At 44.0% G+C, this 26,233-nt stretch overlaps 1 protein-coding gene across 2 annotated transcripts in view; it reads left to right on the plus strand.

The window, feature by feature from the left end:
• tafa5a (TAFA chemokine like family member 5a) overlaps positions 1–26,233 on the plus strand; it is a 144,943-nt gene that overhangs the window by 26,253 nt on the left and 92,457 nt on the right. Inside the window, exon 1 of one of the 2 annotated variants that reach the window (XM_062382341.1) lies at positions 18,474–19,139. The exons of the other annotated variant lie outside the window; for it this stretch is intronic. Coding sequence (XP_062238325.1) covers positions 19,049–19,139 — 91 coding nt within the window. The 5' untranslated portion in view covers positions 18,474–19,048. Of the gene's footprint in view, positions 1–18,473; positions 19,140–26,233 lie in introns of those variants that run through there. 2 annotated transcript variants of the gene reach the window in all.

Here is a 26,233-nt window from a genome sequence, read left to right on the forward strand (position 1 = left end):
CAAAAGCTTTCAACTTAGCACCAAGCTTTGAAAGGGACTTCATCAAAATTGGTTTCCTCACCCCCTCCATCCTCCCATCACGCTCCCACCGCCGCTCCTCCTCCTCCTCCTCCTCCTCCTCCTGTTGGCCACGGTGCGCTCCATCAGCCAGCGGCTTGGCGGCCACGATGGTAATATTGCAGCAGTTGCTTATTATCGATTACCTCATGGCAGCGCTCCTTCATCCTATCTGTCAGTGTTAGCTCAGTGAGTGAGGGGACACTGGGAGAGGGGGAGTGTGAGGGAGGATGCAGGGTGTGGAGACATCTGCAGAGAGAAGAGAAATGATCTGGAGAAGAAGGTGATATAATTCTATTTCATAACAAACGTAGAAGCGGTTGTGCGCAGGTTTGCGAACTCATTTCCCAACGCCAGGAGAGGAGTCTGCCTTTCTTTTGTTTTCCCCTGGTACGTCGTGTTCAACGCCGTTAGCGTGAAACGCTCTCTCTGCTCGCTGTCTCGCAAGATCAGCATGTTCACGCAAGATGAGAGGCAGAGCCAGAGACATTTGAACAGCGAGTGTCTGAAAATCGTAATCAGTTCTCATTGCAGACAAAAGTCCGATGTTTTTTGATCAGTGGAAATGGCACTTTCATTGTTGTGATACAATTTTTCCCTTCCCGAGTCCAATACCTGTACTTTGCACATCTGCCGTGAACAGATCTGATCCCAGCGCATTTAAAAAATATAATTTATAGAAGGTATTTTGACAGCTGTTTGCTACTAGCTCTGTACGGAAGTGATGATTGCTATCATTGTTGAATGTCCTGGCCCCGGGTGAAACCCTTTGAAACACAAATGCATACAGAGAATAGATGTCATGTAGAACTTCTTTTATTATCTACTTTCAGAGTGAATAAAAGAACACAGAGAAATACATCTATCACATTTAACATGTAACTCCACAAGTTGGCTGGTTAACTCTTTTGCTTTGGAGCTGTCTTTGTTGAGTTGATCTTGTCGTTTAAAAGTTTCCTGCTGCAGTTTGTCCTTTTTTCCCTTTGGTTTGGTGGTGAACTGATTCTTCAATTGTTTTGTCAGGCTGGTGTTGCAATTGGCAACACTATAGTGCATCCCCTCACAACTGAATTCGTGCACAGCAAACGTCACAGTTTCACTTGTGGGACATTCCAGCATGAAATATCGCCACATTGCCGACATTTTAGCTAGCTAATGCTATGCTACCGGAAATCCCATATTCTTTGCCTTTCTAAAAAACAGTACTCGCCACTGGCCGTACGGCGCAACTGCTGTCTTGGATCCATATCGGAGGACTTCTAGAAGGTATGGATGGAGGATTAGAATGTTAATCTCAGATGTGTCCTATACAATGGGCGGGGTTTGGGGTCCCAAACAGAAACCTGCACGTCTTCCCTTCCTCTAACTTCTCCGGGCACAGAAGGTGGGATGATATAGGGTTGACAGATTAGGCGTAGGAAGAACTGCTGAGGACTCACAAATCCTTGCACTTTTTTTTTTTTATATTCCACCTCTACCATTAACCGCATGTAAAAAAGTTGTGTCTCGTAAGCAGTCCAGGTGACAGGCAGCAGATGTTTACCCCAGGGCTCAGTCAATCACAGGTTAGTTACTCTGATTATGGACCCTCGTCGATCCCTGGGAGGAACGGCTCTGACGGGCTTTGAGGTGAACTCCCGCCGGGAATCATGAATAGCAGTCAAGACACGGTGGGTGATCTTCAACGGCCTTTGGTGTTTGTTTAAAGGAATTGACTTTACGTTGAAGTTGTGACGGATCTATTTCTCACTCATTTACAAGCTTGCGACCTTCACAGTGGGGACGGATGGTTGGATGTGAAAAGCACAAGACTTTGACATTGAAAATATGATTTTTGGTCTCAAAGGACGTTTTATTTATTCTGCTTAATTAATTCTGACGGATTTGTCAATCAGCCAATATAAATCAGTCGACCTTTAAGAGACATATTGGTATCAGCTATGTTTGCTAATATGAAAACTTTTATTTTTTACGGGAGACACTATGTGATAGTGATATCGGCCGATATAATGGTATAATGATAAATGTTCTCCCCAATATCAATGTTAACAACAGTTGGGCCCATTTACTGACGATTCTTAGGTTGAAGAATTATTGTGTTGAAAAAGTCACTTCATCCTGTCTTTTGCTTTTCGTGCGCACTATCTATTTCGGTTGTTGGTTTGGCCACCAGGAGGCCACACCGTCTCCAATATTAAATCTAACCACTATGTAGTGCCTGAGGTTGCTTAAACCAAATATACAGCACTACTGAGGTGAACGCTTTGTGTTGACATCGTTATGGGCCTTGAATTAAATAAAGAATTCAATCTTTTTTAGTTTTGTTGTCACTTTCACAGCATCTGCTCCACAGTGTTTGTGCACTTATGTTGGATATAAATGTAATGTTTGAGGAACAAACATGGTGAAATGCAGCACATACATAGTCATTTTATTCCTGTATATTTTTCAAACCTTTTTATCACAAATAACCTTTCTGCATTTAGCATGACACACTTAAAGCAGGGAGTGTTTCCCCCCCTCTTGCAAAAGAGCTTTCCACTCAATAGGGGATATGACAGGAAAGCCAGAAGCTTTCCTGTGTGTGTGTGTGTGTGTGTGTGTCAGTGTATGTGTGTGTCAGTGTGCTCATGTGCGTGGCAGCCAAGCAGGCAGTCAGGCATCATGTGGCCACAACAACAGGCAGGGGATGCCAGGCCCACTTCCGCCCCTCACATGAAAGCAGGCGGCATGGAACATGGTTGTGGTTTGAGGGGAGAAAGAGGAGGCGGGGGGGCAGAAAATCCGGGAGCAAAGGTGGTGGTGGGGGTTGGTCGGGTTGGACGGCTGAGCGGCCCGACGGAGGCTGCCAGCCGTCCCCAACTTCCCTGCACAGATGGAGCCTCTTCCTCCTCCTCCTCCTCCTCCTCCTCCTCCTCCTCCTTTTCCACCTTCTTTTCCCAACACAGCAGAGAAATATGTGTGAAGGATGTATGTGCGAATTGTTTCAGGTGCGTGCTCGTTTAAAAGCGCTTATGTGAATATTGGATTTTTAGCTCCGAGCATCTCACTGTGCTTCTGTGTGTGTGTGTGTGTGTGTGTGTGTGACATAGCGGGCAGGGAGTGGCGGGGGGGCCGCTTGAATGCAAATGCCCATCCAAAATAGAAAAAGCTCTGGCCTCAGCTCATATTTATGCTTGCTTTTTTACGTGTGCTGAGTGGGTTCAAATCAATCAATAAATAAGGCAAACGTGGGAGAGAGGGGGGAAAAGACGAGGACAAACGTACATTTCTGGGCAGAATTTGTTGGTGGATAAATATATGTAAATGCTCAGTGCTACTGTGAAACAGTGCCATCGCCCCCCGAGCGTTTTGGGGCCTGCTTTAGATGCAAACACATGAGTGATCAGAGTCGCCGCCTTTGCTTGATAGCGCTTCTCCTCTTGAGGAAGCTTCTACGCCACAGTTCGACCCTCTCACTTTCAACTAATCAGTCTTCTTTCTCTTTCCCTCCTCTTCTCTCTCTCTCTCTCTCTCTCTCTCTTTCTCTCTCTCTCTCTCTCTCTCACACAATCTGTTTGTCTTTAATACTTTCAATTATCAAACCACTTTTTGTTTTTGAGGGCCTGCAGATTCCACTCGCATTAATAGCATGTTGCTCTTGTCACTCCAGGTAAACGCTCCAGCTTCTTGCACAGAGACAGAGAGTGCGTGCATTCATGTCCGTCTGTGTGTGTGTGTGTGTGTGTGTGTGTGTGTGTGTGTGTGTGTGTGTGTGTGTGTGGAACCATTTCACTCCATTTTGACTTCACCTCAACTCCTTCATGGATCAGCCCCTGCAGAGAAAGCAAGAAAAGACATTTGTGTCCTTGGCGTCTATAAAGGTAGATGATTATCAGGGATTGGGCTGACGTGTTTGTTTGTTTGTGTGTGTCTGCATTTGTGTGTGTGTTTCCCTAAATAGTTATGTGTGTGTGTCTGTGTGGGAGAGATGTGATGATGAATATGTTACAGGCTGCCTTTGACTCGTGCAGGATGCAACCTTGTGTGCCGCTGCGCCTCTACATCTGGTCGAGAGTACTGATCTATAAATTCTCGCGTGTGATATTTCCTCATTTTATCTACACACACACACACACAGAGAGAGAGGGAGAGATACAGGTTGCAGGGGAGGCAGGGCGGGCGTGCAAACATGTGGCTCTCAGCAACACCCCACAAAACTAATCTCATATCTACTTTTGCTGCCGCGAGATTGTTTGCGCGGCGGCCCTGAGGAGAGCCGAGACGACAGAGAGGGGTTAAAATCAAATCTAGCTCTTGTCAGCGACTCAATCTTCGGAGTGATCTGTGTCCGCGTGTGTGCAAAGGCGGCATAAAGTGCACGTGGGAGTGCACACGCATCGGTGTGTAATCCCATCACATTACTCCCGAGAAAATGGAGTTCAAGGTTTCCATTGGTATGCCGAAGTTGCAGAAGCTCGTGGGTTCGGCTGCAGCCCGGAGTGAATGGCATCCATCCGCCCTTCTTGTTCTATTTGCCCCTCAACTAAAGAGCCCCTCGAGCCCATGAGAAAAGGTGGGAGCTTTTTTGCAAGGCTGAAGCTTGGATATACAGCGCAGGTGGCGGCGTACCTTGTGAGCTGTGGAATAAGAGATGGAGATGGAGTCCTCACAACTCTACAGCCGACGATAATGGGATTCCAGGCCATATTTTCTCGGTGTAAAGAGACAAAGCCTGGTTGGAATCAGGATTGATCCCCTGGATTGATTCTAGTGCCGTCAGCGGGAGTCTGAGCCCTAGAGAGGCCGGTGGACGGTGCTCGATCTGCACATATATTTCTTACTTTTACTGTTATTTCTTTCATTCTCACTCTCTCAGTTCACTTATATCTGTCTCTCTGTTTCCCCCCTCCTCTCGGCACACGCTGTCACAGACCTCTTCTCCTCATTAGACAATATTTTAAGCTCGGCTTCTCAATGAATTGAGCAAAAAGTCTTAGTCCACAAGTGGAAAATAGAATCTATCAAGAGTAAAGGTACAAATCTGTGTGTTTGGCAATTTCTGCTCATCACACTAAATCAAAATCATGTATAATTTTTAATGTTCGCTGTTCATTTTGTTATCCATGGACATTACGTGTCTATTTTTGACCTTGAAACGATGAATTCAGTGTTCATTGTGTTTTCTGTGTGTGTTTCTTGACCTGGTCAACAGGCAGCAGCATGCAGACACTCACTGTTGCAGGGATAAATTAAGCTGTATCAAATTGATTTTAAATATATAGATATGACTAGAAATCTGTGGATGCTTGTGGATGGTTTAAAATACCCATTTCAATTTCTAAAACCCAACAGCACTGTTTTCAAAATAGCTAAATGCGACATTAAGTACGTGTGATTTGTGGAATACAGGCTCAAACAACAGTAAGTGTGCGCAATTTTTTTTATATTTGGCTTAAGGCTACAGTAATGATTATAATAACGGATCGAAAGACGTGTTAGAAAATACTTTATCTGTAAAAGTTTAGATTATACACAAATAAATGAATCAACAAAACAAGTCACCTAAGCAGAAACAAAAACTAAAACCAAACAAGGGAGGACAATGACAAACTAGAAAACAACTTTCAACTCATTGTTTTGGTTTTATCGCTCATGGCTAAAATGGTCTGGATCAGTTCTTGATTCCAGATGCAGTCGTGGGCTCTGATAGACCCACTGTACACGACCTGCCCAGCAACAAGCAGCAGAGTCACTGAGTACAGCTGCTGAAGAGATACGGAGCAAGGTGTATCCCTCAAGTGCAGGTGGAGACCAAACCAGAGCTCGCAGGGGAATGAAAACCACTTAGAACAACAGGTTGACAACAAGAGGATGACTCTGCAGCTCCAACTGTGCTGGATGTTTAAGTATGTGAATAACTAACGTTCACCGTATGGACTGTATAATGTATCAATGTATGCATGTGAAGGGGTGTGAAATTTACAAGTTTCAAAACATGATGTTCTTTGTGAGCCAATCAACTGAGGCTTGTTTCCAGAGTCGGCTAAATGGTCCGGAAATGAGTGAAAAGGTCGAGGGGGGGGGGGGGGGGGGGGGGAGGAAATCAATTCCAATCAGTAGGAGATTATTTGCCTTTCAAATGAAAGGAGATGAAATGTGCTAAAACGTTGTATTTGGCTGTAATTGTTCGCGCTCCGATCACAATGCAGAAACCACACATTTAAATGGTCGCTGCACTGCTGAGGCTCATTTTGTGTCAAGTGTCGTGCCATCAGGAAACTGTGTGTGACGTGCACAAAGGAAGGCATAAACACAGGCTTATGGGTGTTCTCGTCACAATGAGCTTCCCCTGTTCCTTTCCTTTTGCTTTCATCCCGGAAAACAATCCCTCCGACTGTTAACACTGAAGGCCATGTGTCTGTGGCGAGGACCCGCAGCTGAGCACAGAGGTGACACGGGGATTCGATAATGTGTGTCCGTCCAGCCGCCTGTGGTGACAGACAGACTCGCCGGCCGTGTCTCTCGGAACGCTTTATTCGCCGTGTCCCTTCTGCCCCCGAAAAACAAAAATGAGTTTTTCTGTGTCCGACCCCCCCCTTGTCATCCCCCACCCTTCGTCTTGTTCTCCTCTGCATGTTCCACTCTGCCTCCTTTTCTTCTTCCTTTCTCTCTACATGCCCTCATCTAATAATCACATTTCTTTTCAATTGCCTTTTTCTTTTTTTCTCTCCCGGATGAATGCAGGCATGGCCGGGTGATTCAAGGTTACAGCAATCTAGAGCGGAGACTGCTGTTTTTTTTTTTTTTATTTCATTTCTTTCATTTTTTTCTACCTCGTGCCAGACAATGCTGCGACCAAATATTATCATCATCTACTCGATTTTCACAATTGAATTTGGTTTTGGCCATGGAGGCCACAGACGCCGCTGCTTTAAAGCTATTGCTGCTTTTCAATTTCCTCTATGCTGCTTTTTATGCCGTTGCAGGTACATTACACAGAGCAAGGCGTGCATTATTTATTAAGAGGGGGCTCAACAGATACGGCACAATGTAGAGAGCGTGCAGTAAGCGACCCACAAGGCACGAAAAACACAACACATGTTCAACATGTGTGCTGTAAGGCGCTGATTTCACCTGTGAAATTATAAAATGAGTGTCATTTAAACTTAAACATGGTTAATATGCATTTGCTATAGGATACATGCAGTTGTTTTATATTGCAACTTATAAAATAACTTGTATTATATAGTAAAATATATAAATATTAAAATCATGAGTTAGGCACTGATTGCAAGGTGCCTTATGTTTTCTTTCCAGTCCATTAGTTTGGTTTGTGTTGTTGGCAGTTAACTAAACATATTTCCATTAAACTCATTTAAACTCTTTAAATATTGAAATAAAAAGATATTCAGAAATGCTTTTTTCCTGTATACATATTATTTTAAATATTGTTTTAGTGTAGTTAATATCAGAATACTGGGATTGATGTACACATAGTTATTGGGACATAGGGTGTTTTCTAATACTTTCCCTGGTTTCCACGGGAATAATTCATGGACACTGCTGAAATAACCCGACATATTTAGGGTAATGATATCAATGTGTGTGTGAGCAGCTTGATTGGATTAAAGGAGACTGTCGGCCCTTTTGGGGAAATACTCACGAGCCTTCTTGTTGAGAATGTGTTAAGAATATTCATACCACTCAGTTCACTGAATATGAAGGGAGAGCCAGCAGCCAGTTGGCTTAGCTTAGCGCAATGACTGGAGACGAGGGGAAACAGCTAGCCTTGCTCTCAACGAAGGTAACAAAAGCTGCTTACTGTAGCCTCCAAGGCGTATTTACGAGTCAACGCAGCAGGAGAGAGTGTCACAGAGGGAAACACAGAGACTCCGAGAGGCCCCAGACTGTCGTGTCATGTGACACAGAGCGGTTCACCACTGTGTTGTGACCTGACCTATTTTTGTTCCTTTCGTTAGACATGTATCAGTGCTTCACCTCTTCACCTCTTTTCTCTCCATCTCCTCTCGTTTCTCCTCCAAACACATGCACATCGCTGCGGGCTGTGTGCGCATGAACTCCTCTCGTGGTCACCTGTGTGTTTAGCGACAGCGCAGAAGGGCCACACGTTCTTCCTCAGAGCTTTTTCCTCTCCGGGTCTTTCCACTCCTCTGTCAGGCTCACCGATCTGTTCCTAAATGGGCCGGCCGCAGACTTCGACCACGTCTAGCAGCAGCAGGTCGGACTGTGATGAAAACCGAGACCCCGAGTCAATTAACGCCCTCTCAGCCAATCGGGAGCGAAACAGAAAGTGTGCCTCGTTTCACGTTGATTGGATATAGATTTTCAATTACTCCTTAACAGATTGAATATGACATCCTCATTAAAAAAGTTGATCAATATTTAAATAATGGAGCCAGCCATCCTGCTCAATTGCCTGTATGGACTGTGATGGGAGAGACGTCCATGTTGACACTGATGTGACATGTTTTTTTTCTGGACTCTATAATCGAGCGCGGCTCATCACTGGCGACAGGTTGTTGGCAGCAGACTGGTCTTTAAAAGGGACACTAGAGAAAAAGGCCTAATAACAATGTGGCTCGATGCTGATTCGATAAACACTGTAATTTCATTGATATTTAAGGCATCATTAACAAATGCTGTAACTCATTTTAATGTAGTTTATTTACTACAAAGATATTTATGCGATGTCAGAAAATGACATCCGGTTCTCCCGGTACACAGGATTAGTATATTGACACTATTTGAAGTTTACAGTCTTTACAGCTGAGCATAAGATAGATATATGTACATATGTACAATTAGAGGGAACAGTAAGAATAAATAACTAGTGATTCAATAATTATTAATCAATTAAATAATCGATAATTCAGTTGCTTACTGCCTGTTTCAATGTATGTTCCCTGAAAGATTTAAACCTTTTTCATTTTGTTTCCTTCATTCATCTTTCTTGTCGTCTGTTTCCACTTATTTTAGCATGTTCTAAATCAGTGATTCTCAAATGGGGGTACGTGTACCCCTGGGGGTACTTGAAGGTACTCCAGGGGGTACTTGAGATTTTTTTTATATACATTTAAAATTAGCATCCATTCAAAAATCTTTGAAAAATTGTTATTTAACAAATATTCAATAAAATATAAGTGTAAGTTCATGAACTAAATTTCATATTCAGTAGGCTTTTCAATTTAATTATCCTAAAAAAAAGAGTCTCCCCCATACCGATGGTTTGACCCAACCTGGCACACGCAACCTGTCATCACCTGTCATCACCTGCCATGAAAACTTCAACAATGGAGTCGAGTTGAAGTGCAGCAGCAATGCTGCTGAAACACGGAGGGACAAGCGCCAAAGAAGGCGAAACCAGAGCAGAGAGCCTTCCCTAAACAACACCGTGAGAGCTTGTGTCTCTTCGGAGGGGAGCTAAAACGTAAAAGTTTTCCGTTGTGAAGTTAACGATTCATAACAATAAGTCCGCGTCTCTACCGGTACCCTTTCAAAATAAAAGCATCTAATACAAAAGCGGAAATGAAATTGTATGACCTTAAAGCGAGCAAATATGAAAGTCATGTTGGTAAGCCACCTGAGTTTTTTAAGAGGAAACTTTCTGAATTCAGGTCATCTCAAGACACGATGCGAAAAGCCTCCAAGAAGCAAGCGGAAACAAGCTACCTGTCAGTATTCTTTTCGATCTTTAAAGAAGATATTTTAAGATGATTAATATTAAAAAAATATGTTTTGAGCTAATCTTTTATTTAAAACTAAGTTAATGATTTATTTTTTGGGAAGAAGTTTAGCTATAATTAAGTTTATGAGTTCAGTTTGAGAACATATCTTTATTAAGAGGTCACTTTAAGTTGATAATTATTTTGAGGTGCACAAATCTTTATTTATATTGAGATAATAATAAAAGTCTTTAGTTATTTTTATATCTTTTTATTTCGAAATAGTTCAAGAGAGACAACTACAAATGAGCAATGTTATGGACATTGATGGAGTTTTAAATTTGAATGTGTCTAGTACCAAGGCTTAATAAATCACATTACATCTTTCTTTTAACCCAAAATTTTTTGGGGGGTACTCGGTAGAATTTTTTCTTCGAAGGGGGTACTTCACTGAAAAAAGGTTGAGAACCACTGTTCTAAATGATATCGAGTCCTCTGGGTATCTTTACCAATAACTGTCCCGGGAGACAACGGAGACACTTGGTAGACAGACTGGTGTTTGCTGCTGTTGAGACCCTCTTGTAAAAATATTTAACTGTCAGCGCTGTTGCTTGTGTTTGTCTTACGTCCACTGAGATTGAGGATAAACACGCAGCAAGAGGAAGCTGCACGGCAAGAGATGATATATTTTTTATTAGTTGTTATTATTTATGTCCCTGGTTTTATATGTTTCTGCTTTTTTGCTGTCTCCTATATGAAGCTTGATTCTTCACATGGCTGTGATGCAAGGTGTGCACTGCAGAAATAGAGCTGAGGTGTCGAGTGTGCTCTCCAATGCGCTGTAGCACCTGATCTCCGCAGCTTGTGTTGTATAAGCAACAGTCACATCTGGACGGGGCCTGGTGCTGGCAACTGGGACATCAATGTCTCCAGAACCTGGTACTGGAAATGTTTCAGGAGTAATTGCTGTGTTATAATTGTTTTCATTTTGAGACATCTGTGACTCAGTCACAAAATGATGTAACATAGCGATGTGTGGCTGTCAGATCGTAAAGCAGAGCCCTTTCTGGAGTATTTTCTGGAATTGAACTTTATATATTATTCCTGGTTACAAGTCTCATGATCCTCATTCATGCAGTTAAAACTGAAGAACTCAAAGTGAACTAATCTCAAACTCACCATTGAGTTAATGATGAAAGATGAGTTTAAGTAATTTAATGTTTGCGGTGCACTCCCTAGGGGTGACATAGGTCAGAGAGTTAAAAGGGAAATAGAACAACCTGTATTAACAACTTGTTTCGGTGAATAACCAAAAATTGTTAGTTGTAAGAGCCTCCTGACTCTGAGGGAAGAGTCTAGCTTTGTTCGTTGGCACAAATTCATTTTTCTTTCACTGCCCTGGATGATCTGTATCCTTTCTCTATGTGATACTTGCCTGGTGAAAGCGGATGAAAAGAAGATAAATAATTAATCGAGTGCATCACCGATCATTTGTCACACTGTAGCATTTAAGGGATCGGGCCAGGTGAGGCATCAACGCCAAGGGATGATGGATGAACGAAGATGGGGGATGTGGACACTAAACAGAGGGGAAGCTTGTTTGTTTGTTTGCTTGTGCTGCGACTACAGGAAATGTAAGAAGCTTAGTGGGAGCCTCGGGAGGATGAGTCTATCTGTGGTGTTTACCAGTTCAGTATATTGCATTTCCCATAATAAGGCTTGATTAAATGTGCGCGGTGCATGTGTACAGTTAATAATGAGCAACACAATAACTTTGCAGCTTAAGTCAGCGTGAGTGACACCGCTTCAATTAAAAAGAGCAGCAATGTATAAACATGTAACATGTTTAGATTAGAAATAACAATGCAGTGTTTGTGGGGCCATATATCTCCTCAGTGAACTGTGGTGAGGAAACAGAAGGGAAATCTTATTATGCCGGAATGGATTTCAGTAGAGTGCCTCCACCAAGGCCCAGCAGTCGCCTCATGACACCACACTTACATTCACTGGATCCAGATTTGTATTTGGATCTGCACCAAATCACACATACTCAAGAACATCAGTCCCCTTAACATCCCTCATTTCTCATCATGATCCCTACTCACCAAAAATTGGTCACTCTCACCAGATTTTCTGTTTCTAGAAAAATCCCTTTTTTTTCTAGAAAATCCCTTCCTATCTCGCGATGTTAAAGAAAAGGAAAATCGAATTTCTGGATCCGCCAAATCAGTGGGATCCACTCTAAAAGTCTATGTGTTATCCTGGTTCACTCCCCACCCCTCCGCCAAGATCCATTAAAATCGGTTTTCTAGTTTTTGCGTAATCCTGCTGACAAACACCACTGAGAACCTAATCTCCTTAGTGGAGGTAACTACTGTGTTACATTTACCCTCTGAATTTTTCACACAGGTTCTGGACATGGTGTCTTTGTCAAGGCTTCTGATGAAATGAAATTCTTGGCGATGCAACATAAAGGCCGAAAATATGCAGCTGAATACCAAAAAAAATCCCTGACCTGTCACTCATTTGTTCACCGGAATGGAAAACGAGGCTGAAGACCTTAAAAGTAACCTTCAGAAATGTGCAAACTCTGGAACCTTTTGAGAATTTTTTTATATAAGCTGTTATGTTAATGGTTGTCTTTTCTCTTGGGGTAATAAGAAGACCCTCATATGAAATAAATGAGCTATAAATGACACTGGTCTGTTCTTTATAGCTCATATATTTCTATCTTTAGATTTCTTCGTGTCATTTTGCATATTGTGTTAAGTGAGACATTTTCTCTGAAAGCACACAAATGTGTCCCAACTTAAAAACATTTCCCCTAGATACAAAGATATCACTGAAATGGGCGTTTAATTGAGATTTTTGATATATTATTTACAGGCAGATACTTAATTTTTTCTATGTGGCTCTCAGGTGACGTTTGAAAATAAGAACACAAGGCCCACACTAATTAGAAAACAGTCCACTTAAGGAGGTCATGATGAATCAAGAAAATGTTCCGAACACCTAAATACAGCTTTGTATCGATAACGTCTATGGTGAAGTTGTGTATGATGCCGAGCAGTGACAGGCATTTTCTGACTAAGACGGATCCATTGTGGCTCCAAGCAGGGGAGCTTTGTGCAGATAGGGCTGGAGATGATGTAAAGCAGAAGAAAATTTGTTTTTTGTCAGGTCTTTTCATCTCGGCCCCAGAGATGATCATCAGCCTGTCGCAGCTTGTTGGACAGTTGTATTAAACTAAATGCATCTCTCCCTTATTTTGGATGTTTTCACATTTCTACCTCTAACGCCACAAGTGGCACAATTCAAAAGCCTCCTGTCACCTCACTGCTTCATGTATATATTGTAGATTTCTCAAAGTTGAAAACACATGCCTAAAGTTTTGAGGAAGCCATGCTGGTTATTATGACACCACCACACCCAAAGCAGATATCACCTTACAATTCCAATCCCGGGTATTACTTCAGTTAGCTTTCTTCTGTGTTGCAGCAGAAGCATGATGTGTCAATTATGAAAAATTTAAGGAGCACTAACGTTTGAGCAGCTAGGCCACCATCAATATTTTATATAAAAAAAACAGCTCAAATGACAAAAGTGTTACATCAGTGGGATCGCTCCTGGTGAACCTGGATTATGAGGAACTCCTCGGGGTGAAACAGCCCAGAGACAAAGTCAACAACTAACTAGTGAACATGGCAACAAAATGAAGATCTAAAGACCTAAGACATGTCCCTCTGGAGTTGTTGGATACCAAAAATGGAGCTAGAAGACAGACATTTTTTAACTAGGGCTTTGTTTCATATCATGTGATTTGTTCGAATATCAATTCAGGTCGGGTGTTTTTACAAATGTTGCCTTGATGCAGATGTTCAAGGGTATGGAATATGTTTATTCGCACTTGACAGATGTTAATGGTTTCACTCCAGAGCCCTGCAAATTAAGAATTATGAGAGGCTTAATAAAGTTAAATAGGCGCTCGTGGACATCTTACTCTCTGTAATTGTGTATATTACCAACCAAATGAGTTTCCACCAAAAATTCGAATTAAACATTACTAGCTAATTCCAACGGAAATGTTTTTAATCAAGTTTGCAATAGGTTTCATGGAAAAATATACTTATATTCTACCTATACTTACTATACTTAAAAAAATGCTTGATTATTCAATAGCCTAAAGGTTGGTGAGGTGGATAGGAGATGTGGTGATGCTCCCAGACGCAGCTCGATAGTTGCATGCAACTCCGGCAAAAATGTTGGACCATCCAGTTGTGCTGTGAAAGAAACTTGGATTTTTTCACTGGTGAAATGATGGACTGTGAACCATTTGTTCAATTATCTGTCTATTAGGTTTTTTTCAAGTACCTTATTTAGAGTCAACCTTGTCTCGAAGGGTCCCAGCACCAAACTGTCCAAACCATAATAGCTCCAACTGTCAGAAGACAAAGTGGGTCACAAGGAAAAGCCGTATCGGTGGCTGCTACCTCAACTTTTATCTCTGATTAAACTGTAAGAATCTTTGTGTTGGACACCCTACTGGACATAGGCCATATGTCCTAGCTTTTCCCTCTGATTAAGCCCTTCTCCAGATTTATTGACCATGGGAAATAATGGGAAACACAGCGAATGTAGAAGTTTTAGCCCATTACTCATGGCTTTTATTGGCATGGGCTCTGTCTGGCTCACAGCCAGTGACCTGCACAGAGGACAAAGCAAGTAACGCCTCTCCTGGCTCCTGGCAAGGAAAAGCAAAGCGGAGAGTGGGTGGCGGCATGGAGGAGGAGATGGCAAGAGAGGAGACGTGGCAGCAGCAGTGAAGGTGGGTGGTGTTAGAAGAGAGGGGAAGGAAATATTTCAATAATTCATTAAAAAAAAAGAAAGAAAAGAAAACGAATTCCACACGACCCAAAACTCATCTCAAATATTTTTTGATGTCCCCTTTTGATACAAGGCAAGAAAATCTCTAAGGAGGATCCATAATGGTGTCTAGACAGAGTTGTTGGTCCCAAAGGTAACAGGCAAGAGCCCCTGTGTGTTCAGAGACAAATGTTTGATATGACATACTAAATATACAGATATTAATATTTATGTCTGGTAAATATAAATATCGCCAAAATAACATGTTCATCTCAAATGGTTATTTAAAGTAAAACCCACAGATTGATCACACTCTTTGATGCCACTTGGCACATGGCTGCTGACAGATCTGGATGGGATCTACTTGTGTCTGTTAGAACACTGCTTTGGTCCTTTGGGGACGCTTACTACATTTTTCAAAACAAAACATCCTTGTTGCCTTCCTGCGCCACAACAGTCCCAAAGGCCAGGTGCCCAATGGGTTCATTAGAGCTTTTATGGCTGAAGACGTGTACCTGTTGTGAACCACAACAGTCGAGTTGTGGGCCGTTAGAACCGACTCAGTGAGCTGAGAAATGTTTAAATGCCCTATAAAGCTGAGTGGAACTGCAGACACTGCTGATAATTCCCTGCAGGTTCAAATGCTTTCACATCACACAGTCATTTCATCCTCTGAAAGGCTGAAATTGTTACAAAATTATTGACTACAGCCGCTCCAAATTGACTAATTAAATTAGAAAGCGGGACAGCTTAGAATCTCCTCCATGTTGCTTTTCACACAACAACAGAAATCCACGCTTGTCTGTTTGTTGAGCTCTATTTTTGATCATTTTTCCACTTTACCTTAAAAAAAGCATGGATTTTAAGATCCAGAGTGTGAAAGGGGCTGAAATCCAACAACATTCAACGTCTTACTGGAAGAGAGGTGCCAACTGTCATCCACACCTTCCTCTGTATAAATAACTCAACATAAACACATCATTTTAGAATAAATATCGTGCCATTTTCCAAAAGTGAAAACCTGACATGTGATTGGACTGTACAGTGGATTAAGAGCAAACGCCCTTCCCTCCAGGAACGATTGATTTCGGAGTTTCACATCAGAGCAACGCTGCCAAAAATCATGCAAAATCTCTGAAAAGTGCCTGTTGTTAACTCAACTCTGAAATAACAGACTTCAACAGAAGTCTGCAAACTTTCAAAATAAAGATTCACCCTGCAAAACGCAATAGTCAAGGTTTCAGATGTTTTTTGTTAGATTACCATTTAAAGTTAAAGTTTAACTTTAACTTTAACAAGGTTTCAAACCTGGAAAGCAAACCAAATGGGGGGGCCTTAATCACAAAGTGTTGAATTTTGTCTTCAGCCAATGAAAACAATATGCAGGGCTCCAAAACTAAGTTTCAATCATGCAAAACCTATTAAATCACATTTAAGCTTTCAGAGTTTCAACTTTTCAACACCTTTTTCTCTTTGGAATAGGGAACGATATTTATCTTATACCTAAATACCTATAAGTGTAGTAGTAACAATAGATTGTTATTCATGTGCTAAATATTTCCTCACAGTTGCACAAATTGCTGTTGCCACCTTAAATTGGTGATTTAAAATGGTTTGGGTGCTTTGGGACTATTTTTATATTACGGATAAGGTGCAGCCTTGTGAATAGTTGTAACTGCTTCCTGTAGAAACACAAAGTGTGCCATTCCTTCTCTGCGATTCCGAGTGTTTATCACATTAGGATGCAGGCACATGCACAGGGTTATATTTAGTTTGCCGCTCTTCCGCTGAGTATAGAGCGGTATGTAGGCACAGCAGATGATATTGTTAGACAAACGCATACACCCACGAGGTCACAGGCACACATAGAGTCTTCCACCCTAAATCCTTGTCAAGGTCAAGTCTTTGTTAATTGCTTTCTTTGCAGTGGATGGATGGATCACAGCATTAGAGAGGAGGCGGGGAGGTGTCAGTAGAAAAGGCCTCTCTAATACACACACACACACACACACACAGAGACACATGCAAACACAGGAATAAACATTCAAAGCAGACACACATGCGCACGCACATTCTGGCGCGCATGCCAACCAACAGAGACTGGTTATCAGCTAATTAGTGTGCGTAGCTGCAGGGGCCAACCTTATTGACACCGCAATGACAGTTTTCTGGTTTGAGTGGCACCGCCAGTCGTCCAACAGTGTCTTTCTGATTCAATTATCAACACACAGACGCGGGGATAAAACTCACAAGCACCCCCGAGGAGGAAATCCATCCGCTCGAGCGAACCATATGTGTTATTGTGTGAAAACTGACCATCCGCTTCCAAGTGACTGATGGACGAACCGAGCGAACAATCCCCGCGTCATGTGAGATTTAAGCTGCATGCAAATATACATAAAACTGAAACAAAGGCGGTGCTGGCACTCATGGAGGCAGGGTACGTGTGTGAGGGGGGATTACACCAGCTATTGTTTTTCCATTTCGGCGTTGGGCCTCCTCCAGCCGGATTGGACTCACTCCTGACGTCCTTTTTAAAGATCACTCTGTACACAGAGTCAGGCTATATGTGGTGTAATCACTTTCAGGGCTGTTGAATATTCTTGGTTAATGAGCCTCGGGCTGGGCTAGCAGCCTATTGCTTTTCTGAGTAAATGGGAGGCTTGGTTAATGTATGCACAATTTCTTCGTTGCAGTTTTTTTGTTAAAATGGATGATGATTGATTGTCAATTCAGGGGCTGCGTCCTACAGAGGACACAATCTACAGGGCCCATGAAGGAGGCTGTCTGCATGGGCTGGGTAGACCACGAGGGCCAATCAGAAATGAGACGGTCTGGTACACAGAGGCTTTCTATTATTGGTGTCCCCAGCAATAGCATCAAAAAGTTTGAACACCCATTGGTTGGACATCTCCTCGCTTGCCGGCGCCATTTGCTTTTTGAAAACCGGTTTGTCACTGAAGGGAGAGGTTGAGCTGGGGGGGATCCACCCATTGGAGCCTTTGTTTAATGAAGGATGCATTTGTCTGCTGCATATAAAGACACTTTTGAAAAGGGACAGGTGTCTTCAAATGCAAATCAACTGAGTTACAGGAAATCCACCCCAAAAAAGGTCATCATTATCATTTTCTATAGCCAGAAAAAGTCAACCGTCAACATCATCTTAATTAAGTCCTGAAATACACTTTCTAAGTTTGGCTTAATTCGTTATTGCCATCTGATCATCACTTTCCGCCCACGGTTGGCTCACTTTTATTTATCAGTGGAAACATCCCATTATAGCAGCACTGTCTGCAGGCTCTGTAGCTGGAGGAGATTATTTGGGGGAGTTGTGACGTAACCCGGAGCTACGCAGGGGGGGGGGCAGTCGATTTGGTATGAGGCGCGCACACACTCGCACACACACAGGGATGGTGAGTTGTGCCGTGCCATGCAACTGTTTTGATCTACGAGGATTATCTAATGGGAGGACCGACTAAACAGAATAACACTGCTACTGCAGCCAAGTCTTTTCTCCACGATTTGTTTTATTCACCAGGGCGAATCTGTCAACCGCTGAGCCTCTGATTTTTTTGGGGGGGAACTGTTTCCAAGACGAGCGGCGCGCAAGAGATGCATAGTTTATGAAACTGCCTGTTCTCGTGCGTAAACGGCAAGAGTTGCATCGGAGTGAATCTGGGAAGAAAGAGGCAAGAAGACAGAGGGAGGGAGAGAGAGGCTGGAGAAGTAGAGAGAGAGAGGAAAAGCAGCGAGAGAGAGTGAAAGTGACGGAGCAATGTAGTGGAGAACTAGGGGTGAGAGAGATAAAGAGAGAGAGGGAAAGATAGAAGGGGGGGAGAGAGAGAGAGTGAGAGAGGGAGGGAAAACGAGAGCTGCGAGGCGACTTGCTTGGCAGTGTTTGCCTCTGCCTCTCCAGCAATGGGAGCGATGTGCGTAACATGCAGCGGGGAGCGGTGATCATCTTGAGCGCGCCGCATCGCCGTGGAACCGCGCCGTGCGCACTCGAACACGGAGCCGCACCGAGGAGGCGCAGCGCCGCTCCCGCCGCGAGTGGCCGTGTGCTGAGACACTCTTGACGGGGAGGAGAAGAAGAAGAAGAGGGGAGACGTGTTGCGAGGGAAGGATGGCAGCCCGTCAGTCGGTGATCGGGGGTTAATCGCCTCCCCCCCCTGTGTTTGGAGCCACTCTGACGCACCGGCAGGCGAAGCAGGAGCGCATACATTTTGGTTGTTGTTGCACAGCTCCCAGCCCTCTTCTTCTTTTTCATTTTTATTTTATTTTAACCACATCAGAACCGGACTATCAAAGTGAGGATTTCCGCACGACAAACGGGGATGAATGCGTGACTCCACAGTGGACAGACTAGGAGCCAGTGCGTGTCTCGGAGCTGAGGTGGAGCGGTCCCCTCTCCCTCTCCCGCCTGCACGGCTCCCTCTGTCCGCCGCGAAGCCTCCCACGCCAGGATGCAGCTTCTCCGAGTTGCGTGGGCACTGACCGGAGCGGCGATCTGCTGCTTCCTCCTCCTCCTCATCCACTCCCGCCTGCTCAAAGAAGGTAACTCCACCGATCCGACGCTTCACTTTTACGCTGCTCCAATGCGCCACCACATTTCCTTTAAGTTTTGCGCACCAATAATACGCACACGCGGAGCTCGGCCAGCGTCTTTTGGCGCAACCGCAGTCAAATTATCGTCTTCCCTCCTTATGGTAGCTGTTAAATACAAAATCCATTCTGAACCCTCGCCGAAGCAGACTAATTTGTATGAAGCCCACGTTGTCTTGCTCTGCTCTGATTATCCAAACCATGCGTCTTTTTCTCACCCCCAACAAGTCGTCCAGCTGTGGATAATCGGCTGATCAATTTTGGATAATCAAAGATATAAGTTGAAGCAGTGCAGTGGGGGGGAAAGCAGCGTTCAAATGATAATTTTTGTGCAGAGCTGATTTGTTGTAAACGTTCTCAATAGATGGCACTAGAGTCTAGCTTAAGGGTAATGTTGAGGTCAAGCGGTTCTAATGTCTCTCCGTTTACCTTCCATTGTGTTCTCTGCCCCCTTTTCATGCTCAATCCGGATAAATCATCATCCGATCATCAGTCATGCTCCTCCAGGGGAGGCTCCAGCATCCAGCACACTGTCCACAATGTGGCCGTCAGCACCGCCTTGCTGTGTGGGGTGCTGAGCCTCATGTGGACACGGCTGCATTGTAGCGGTGGTTTCGTTGGTAATGGTGGAGTTTCACTTGCTGCCATGCAGCTGGATAAACGTCTGTCAGATCCATCAGGAGTCAACTGACGGGTTTCAATCCCTCGTCATTAATTCCACCGTCAGTCTGACATGATAAATACAAATTGTACCTGTGCTTCTGGGAGATCTCCATGCAGGGGGTGAGCACACTTACTGCTTAAACTCCTTATGAAAGTCAAAAGGTGCCACCCGTGGAATTACTGTACTGCATGAACCTGACACACAAAACAGCACTTAATATTCCCTTTAATACACGGGTGTGGACCTCAGGAATGGCGAGGGGTTTCCATTGTGCTGGTTTTCAAGAAGTGTGGCTTGGAATGGCCACCCCCCCCTTCTCCCTGCCTCCGGCCCTGGGCAAATATTCAGGTCAAGCAGTGGCATACACTCTCTTCGCTGAGGCAAGTCCACTTTGTGGCAGGAGAATGTCCAGGCTTAGTGAAAGGCGAGGAGAGAGGGAAAGGGGGAAAAAAAAGTTGTCCGTCAGCCAAAATGGGAGACAAAGGGGAGTTCAGGATTCTGTACTGGCACATGTCCCGGAGCCTTCCTTTTGGATTTTTTTATTTGCTGTGGCATGCTAGCCTTTTCCCGCAGAGGTCACAAAGAGGATTGTGTGGCCACCTAACGGTCCGCTGAAATGCTGCTCGTGGCTGTGTTAATGCGAGCGACTCTCATTAAATTCAGCCTGTCAGCACAGTCGAGCCTGTTGACTGGCAAGGCAATATTTTTGACCTTCACTTCGGCGTTGTTTGTCTGTATCATATTGTGCTTTTACACAGAGGTTTTTTTTTTTTCACCTAAGCCTGCATTTTCTTTGCTTTCGGACCTGACACCGTATAGCCTTGAACTTTGGGGGGGAAGCCACTCTGTGGCGAGAAGACACAGTTTTGAGTTCAAAGGGGTTTATATGGTCGTTATTGGAAGCCAGTGGAGAGAGCTGCAGGGGAGAGAGGCACCCGGAGGAGGAGTGAGAATGTGCTCACTTTAGCCTACGAGAATGACCAAGGTCAAAGCCAGCGGTCAGGGCTAATAGCACAAACTGATGAAATGAATTCAAAGGAGTGCGTTAGCGACTGTCTTTTGGGGTGAGGATAATGAAAGGCATGCACAAGAGGCCTGGGAAAGAATAGACCCCTTTTAACCCATTTAATCATCCGCCACATGTTCCTTAATACGAATCAGTGTTGTGCAACACAGCCCGCTCCAATATGATTCAGAACAAGGAAAAAAGGAAGAGAAGAAAATCTCTTTTCACAGACTGATCACATTTTCTGTCATTACCTTCTCGTGGGCTTGTGCTGTTGATGCGGATGTGTATGCAGGTGGTACCTTATATGTAGATAGCCTGTCAGCACAAATCCTGAGTAATGATCACACTGGTGAATGTGGGAAGGCCAGCTATAGCTAGAGATTCAGGAATGGGATTTTTGAAGAACACAAAATGTCATCCGTGTGCCAGCGCGTTCGTTAGCCGAATAACACCAAGCGAGTGTATTTGTTTTTTTTTTGGGGGGGGGGGTTGCACACCTGATTGCATCAGCTTGACTTCCACAATGTGAGATGGGATCTCCTGCGCTGGAAAATGAGGCTGCGTTGAGGGGGCATTTCGAAAGAAAACCTATTAAAACATATTGCATAGGGAATGTGGATGATTTTTGCGCCATAAATTTCCCACACTGTCCACTTCAATTATTCAGGCAATGGAGCGAATCTCAATTTACTCTTCATAGGCCGAGATATTTGTCACATGGCAATTGAGAGCCTGACAGGTTCATGGAATAGTTTTTTTTGGGGGGGGTTGCGTGAATCCGCTTATGGAACCTAGGGCAATCTAGGTAAAAAATAATGAAGAGATAACCACATATTACTCACTGTTATAAATTAATTTGTCACATGAAATCGAGGCACCCCGTGGGTTGCAATTAAAGTAATGAAGAGCAGCCACTCGCCTGTAGTCCTTTCGTGATATAGCAATAAAGTTGGAGAGTCGTGTGAAGATTAGCACCAGGGAAGATATTGGAAAGTTATTGTTGAAGATTTTGAAATGTTGAAACATTTGCCCCTCGGTAAAGTAGCTTATTTATGGATAATGATATCATTAAGTTATGTTTATCATGAGAAAGAAATGCCCCGAGCTATGGAAGAGATTAATCAAATAGTCTTGAATGATTGATCAGCATATACCAAGGATCATTCTGTTGGAAATCTGTTAGTGCTGTGGTTTAAAAACGCTTTGATGTCAAGTTGATTTCAAATCTACCAGTTCTTGGAGGCATGTGGTGTCCTAAAGAGAATCCCTGGTTAAATCCCTTCACTGAATTCATCTTTTATTTCTACCCATTTTGCTAGAAGACAATGTTCCTATTCCTCACTTCAGAGAGGCCAATCCCCTTAAAGGCCTCTGTGACAATGACAAGTTGAACTGGAGTACCGTTTGCACATTCTCTTTTTTTTATTCATTCATATAACTAACATCTGCAGGTCCCAGTGGCCTCTCCTCACCCTCGACCACCAGTCTGCCTGACGACTGCAGATATTGATCCTCAGGTGAAACCACAGGGTGAAACCACAGGGTGAGCCGCAGCGGGGCCAAAGTGACAGAGATGCGTGTTTTCATTTACCGGAGAGAGACACCCAGTCAAAGTGATCCTCTTAGAAAAAGAAATGGATTAGAATGACAGTCTGTGGCGTGGCTGCTCTCTCTCGGAGAAGCCTCAGGCAGATTTGGGTCAAGCTGTGGCAAATGCTTGGTGCCATGGACGTTGGTTATTCCCGCAGAAAGGGGAAGCACTGCCATGTCTTAACACCTGACTTTCAAAAGAAACGCTCCTCATGTCTGTGCTTCCAATTAGTTTCTGTTTTGCTCCAGAGAAACAAGTGGAGAAAAGCAACGAGTTATAATTCTGTAGCTTCTCGTTATTTCACAGAGCAGCTTGTTTATGAACCGCGATGCAGCTTGTTGGTAGTCAGACACCGGAGAGGTCATCAGGTGCATGCTTATTTAAAGAGGTCCTTGTGGAACAATGTCTAATCAGGTCACCTTTACAGACCCTGCGAGACAAAGGCCACCGCACTGCAATGTCTCAGATGGCCTTTGTTTGCAGCCCTTCAAGACGTGACCCCCCCCCCCCGTAGCTTGCAGGTGACCAGTAGCCACAGCACGTCTTTAACAGGACTGGGAACCGAATCTATCCCTGTGGATTTGTTGGATGCACCAGATATATCAAACAATGGCTTGTTATGTAAGGAGTGCTGCTGAGCTGCTGTTTATATTGACAGTCCTCGATGCCATATCATTTTGTCTTCCTGTTTTATTTTGCTGCCGAGATTTCTGTCCCTGCTATATGTTGTCGTCGGGCCATCTGTGACTGCTGGTTTTCATTTTATTCCATCAGAACATTAATTCAGTTTGTGCTTGACAAGCAGAATGCTGAATGCACTCACGGCACAGTCGTTAAGAGGCGTAGCTGTCTGCCAGCCATCACCTGCATCTAAAAGACGTAGATTGTTAAATTACAGCGAAGGCCAGAGTGAGCTGCGGCACGAGCTCGGGCTTGAATGTGACTCAGAGCCACGGCGGCAGAAGTGTAGTCATTAAGTATTTCTTCCTTCTTTAAGCATCTATTATTAATCTGGAGAAAAGAAGGATTTTAGGGAACTCAGCCCCGCAGCCCAGCTTTAGGCTCAAGTGACATAAAGATAATATGCGTGTATTTAATGCCGCAGTAATACTCCTTTAGCATACACAAGCAATGTCACGATCACCGTGTTTTACTTGGCAAATCCTCAGCGATGTGGGATCCCTCACAGCAGTGGCACACACAGGTAAGCCGAGCCTTCCTCCGCATGTAATCTGCTGTGAAGCGATTTAAATTGAGCACAGGTTATCTTTAATGGTCAGTATAGCCCAGAGGGGTAATGCACATAAATCAATTGCCTAATTGATTCATTAGTTAAAGGGTTTGTTAATTAATTCACTTCAATGAATCAATCACAGTTGCAACGGGGAACTTGTGGTGGTTTTTCAAGGTAATCTAAGTCGGCTCCAAACGACCCCCTTGTGTCCTGTGGCCAGAGGCACTTTTAATCTGTGCGTCTGTGTGTGTGTGTGTGTGTGTGTGTGAATCCTCAATATTTACTCAAGGAACTGTTTTTCACAGTTCTTATCGATTGTGGGTCAGTAAAAAGTGTGCACTATTGCACCCAGTTTTCCTAAAGTCCTATTGATTGCGTTTTGGCAGTGCTGTGGGACAATAAAAAAAAAAGGCAGTGTGTTGGAGTTGGACTCTAATGAAAATCTGGCTGCGAGGATCCTCTCTAGGCTCCAGCTTTTTTACTGAAGAGACCCACTGGCCTCTGGAAATAGTGATGTCAGAAAGACATCAACCTAACACACTTCATTCCTGCCCTTCCACCCGTGAAGTGCCATCTAAAACTCCCCGGGGCCCCACCGATCCGAGCCTGAAGACATAGAAATGAGCTACTCTGTAAATCCTTGAATCACCAAGGACATGCAACGCTACGTCTTACATCGTCCGACCCATTAACGTAATACAGATGCCGGTGATAAAGTGTGTTACACATGCTGTGAATGACGGCACAGACCAGCAAGTAAACTCAGATCGCTCGATTGTGCTCATCCCGGATGAAAGATGTGGGACTGAGCGATTTTAATAACCGCAGCTGTATCTTTAATTAAAACCTCATGCAGAAGTCGGAGGAACGTGTTCTGGTCAGCGCGATGTGCCGTATGAATTAGTCATGTGAATGCTTGTGCACACACACAATATGGGATGAAGGAAGAGGAGTGTTTGGGGGAAGACACAGAGTAGTACAAGAAGGATGGGCCAGTAGTTTGAGAGGTTAGAGAGGAGCAGGGCCATTTGTCTATCAACGTGTCAGCTGGCGGGGGGGGAGATCCTCTCAGATCAGCGTTTTCCTCCAAGGATGGGCGGATTCCTCGGGGCCCATTCTTGCAAGACTGGCAAGATGTCCATCAAGACCATGTCTCAAAGAGCAGATGGTCCCTCCCCTCGGCTGAGCCAACCCCGGCCTTTAGTGTATTCATTTAGATGTACCAGTTCAAAGAGTTGCTGATACAAGGAGAACTGAGCCGGAACCCTCTGTCCATCTTATTCATAAACAGACTCGCCAGACTATTGATCCAATGACCACTGGGGGTGCTTGAGTGTGATACATCCACACGTTCTCCAGGAAATGACGGGTGAGAAGTGTGCTTACCCTTCCGCGGTTTCAATTTGTGCCTTCCTGCCGTGTCAAAGGCAGAGATGAGGTCATTCCTCCGTTGGATCAATCGCCGCGTCCCTGTTCATCTAGCTGATCAATAGCTACTTAAGAAGTTTGATCCTCCCCGTGCATGGGATCACAGTCATCTGAATGGATTTGGAAACGAGATTTTTTTTTCTGTCTTCACAAAGGTTCTGCCCCTGAGGCTATTGTGACACAAATGTGGTGTCGGTGATAACAGGCTCGGTCATGCTTTATGGATCTGCTGCGTTCGAAGTGATTCTCCATTTCCATCTGACAGAAACGTAGGTTCAATCTGACATTAGGTTGGCTATAGCGCGTTGGCTTTTTTGTGTCAGAGGGGCAGAATATTACCGATGCTACGCTGCTCCAGCGAAAACAAATTGCATGTTACTCTTTCGAAAAATAATGGGGGCTTCATCGATTCGAGCGCGGCAAGCCACTTGCTTTGTCTCGCCTGTCAGATTGTGTCTAAAGTAATTTCATAAAGATCATTATTTTCGTTCTCGGGATGTCTTGCGGCCAAACAAGATCCTCATTCGCTCGTTCCTGCATTTTGTACCGCTAACGGCACCGGCTCTTATGGTCCAATTGAAAATGAATTAGAATAGAATGACACATAATGAAAATCACTAAAAAACATTGGCATGTCACATCCCTTTAGCTCGTTGCACCCTTGAATAGATTGCTTTTGGGGTTATAGTTCCTGTTCTCGAATCCAGCGCCGCGAGAGAAAATGGGCTTAGCTCACTGTAAAGGGCAAGCCGTAACATCACGGGTCATAACAAGCATCATTTATCTCATAATGCCATTACAGTGTGCGGAGGCCAAGGTGCTGACATGGATGTTAGTCATGCAACAAGGCGAGATAGCTCAACGCGTGTTGTGCCCTTGGAGTGATCGTCACCGACATTGATAGCTGGCAGATCTCACAGATTGGGATTCAACAGGTTGCTGGAATGATGTTGTGTATTTCAGTTGATCGATGAGTCTAGCGATGGACGAACTAACTTTTTTAAAGCTTTGGAAGTTTGTGGATACGCATACCGGGCAAAACCTTTGAATTATGCTCAGTTGAGACAAACTGGAGACGCAGATTTTTACATCTTAATTTTTCTTTCTTGTAAATTCAATG

This window comes from Platichthys flesus, chromosome 23 (assembly GCF_949316205.1).
Source record: "Platichthys flesus chromosome 23, fPlaFle2.1, whole genome shotgun sequence".
NCBI lineage: Eukaryota > Metazoa > Chordata > Actinopteri > Pleuronectiformes > Pleuronectidae > Platichthys > Platichthys flesus.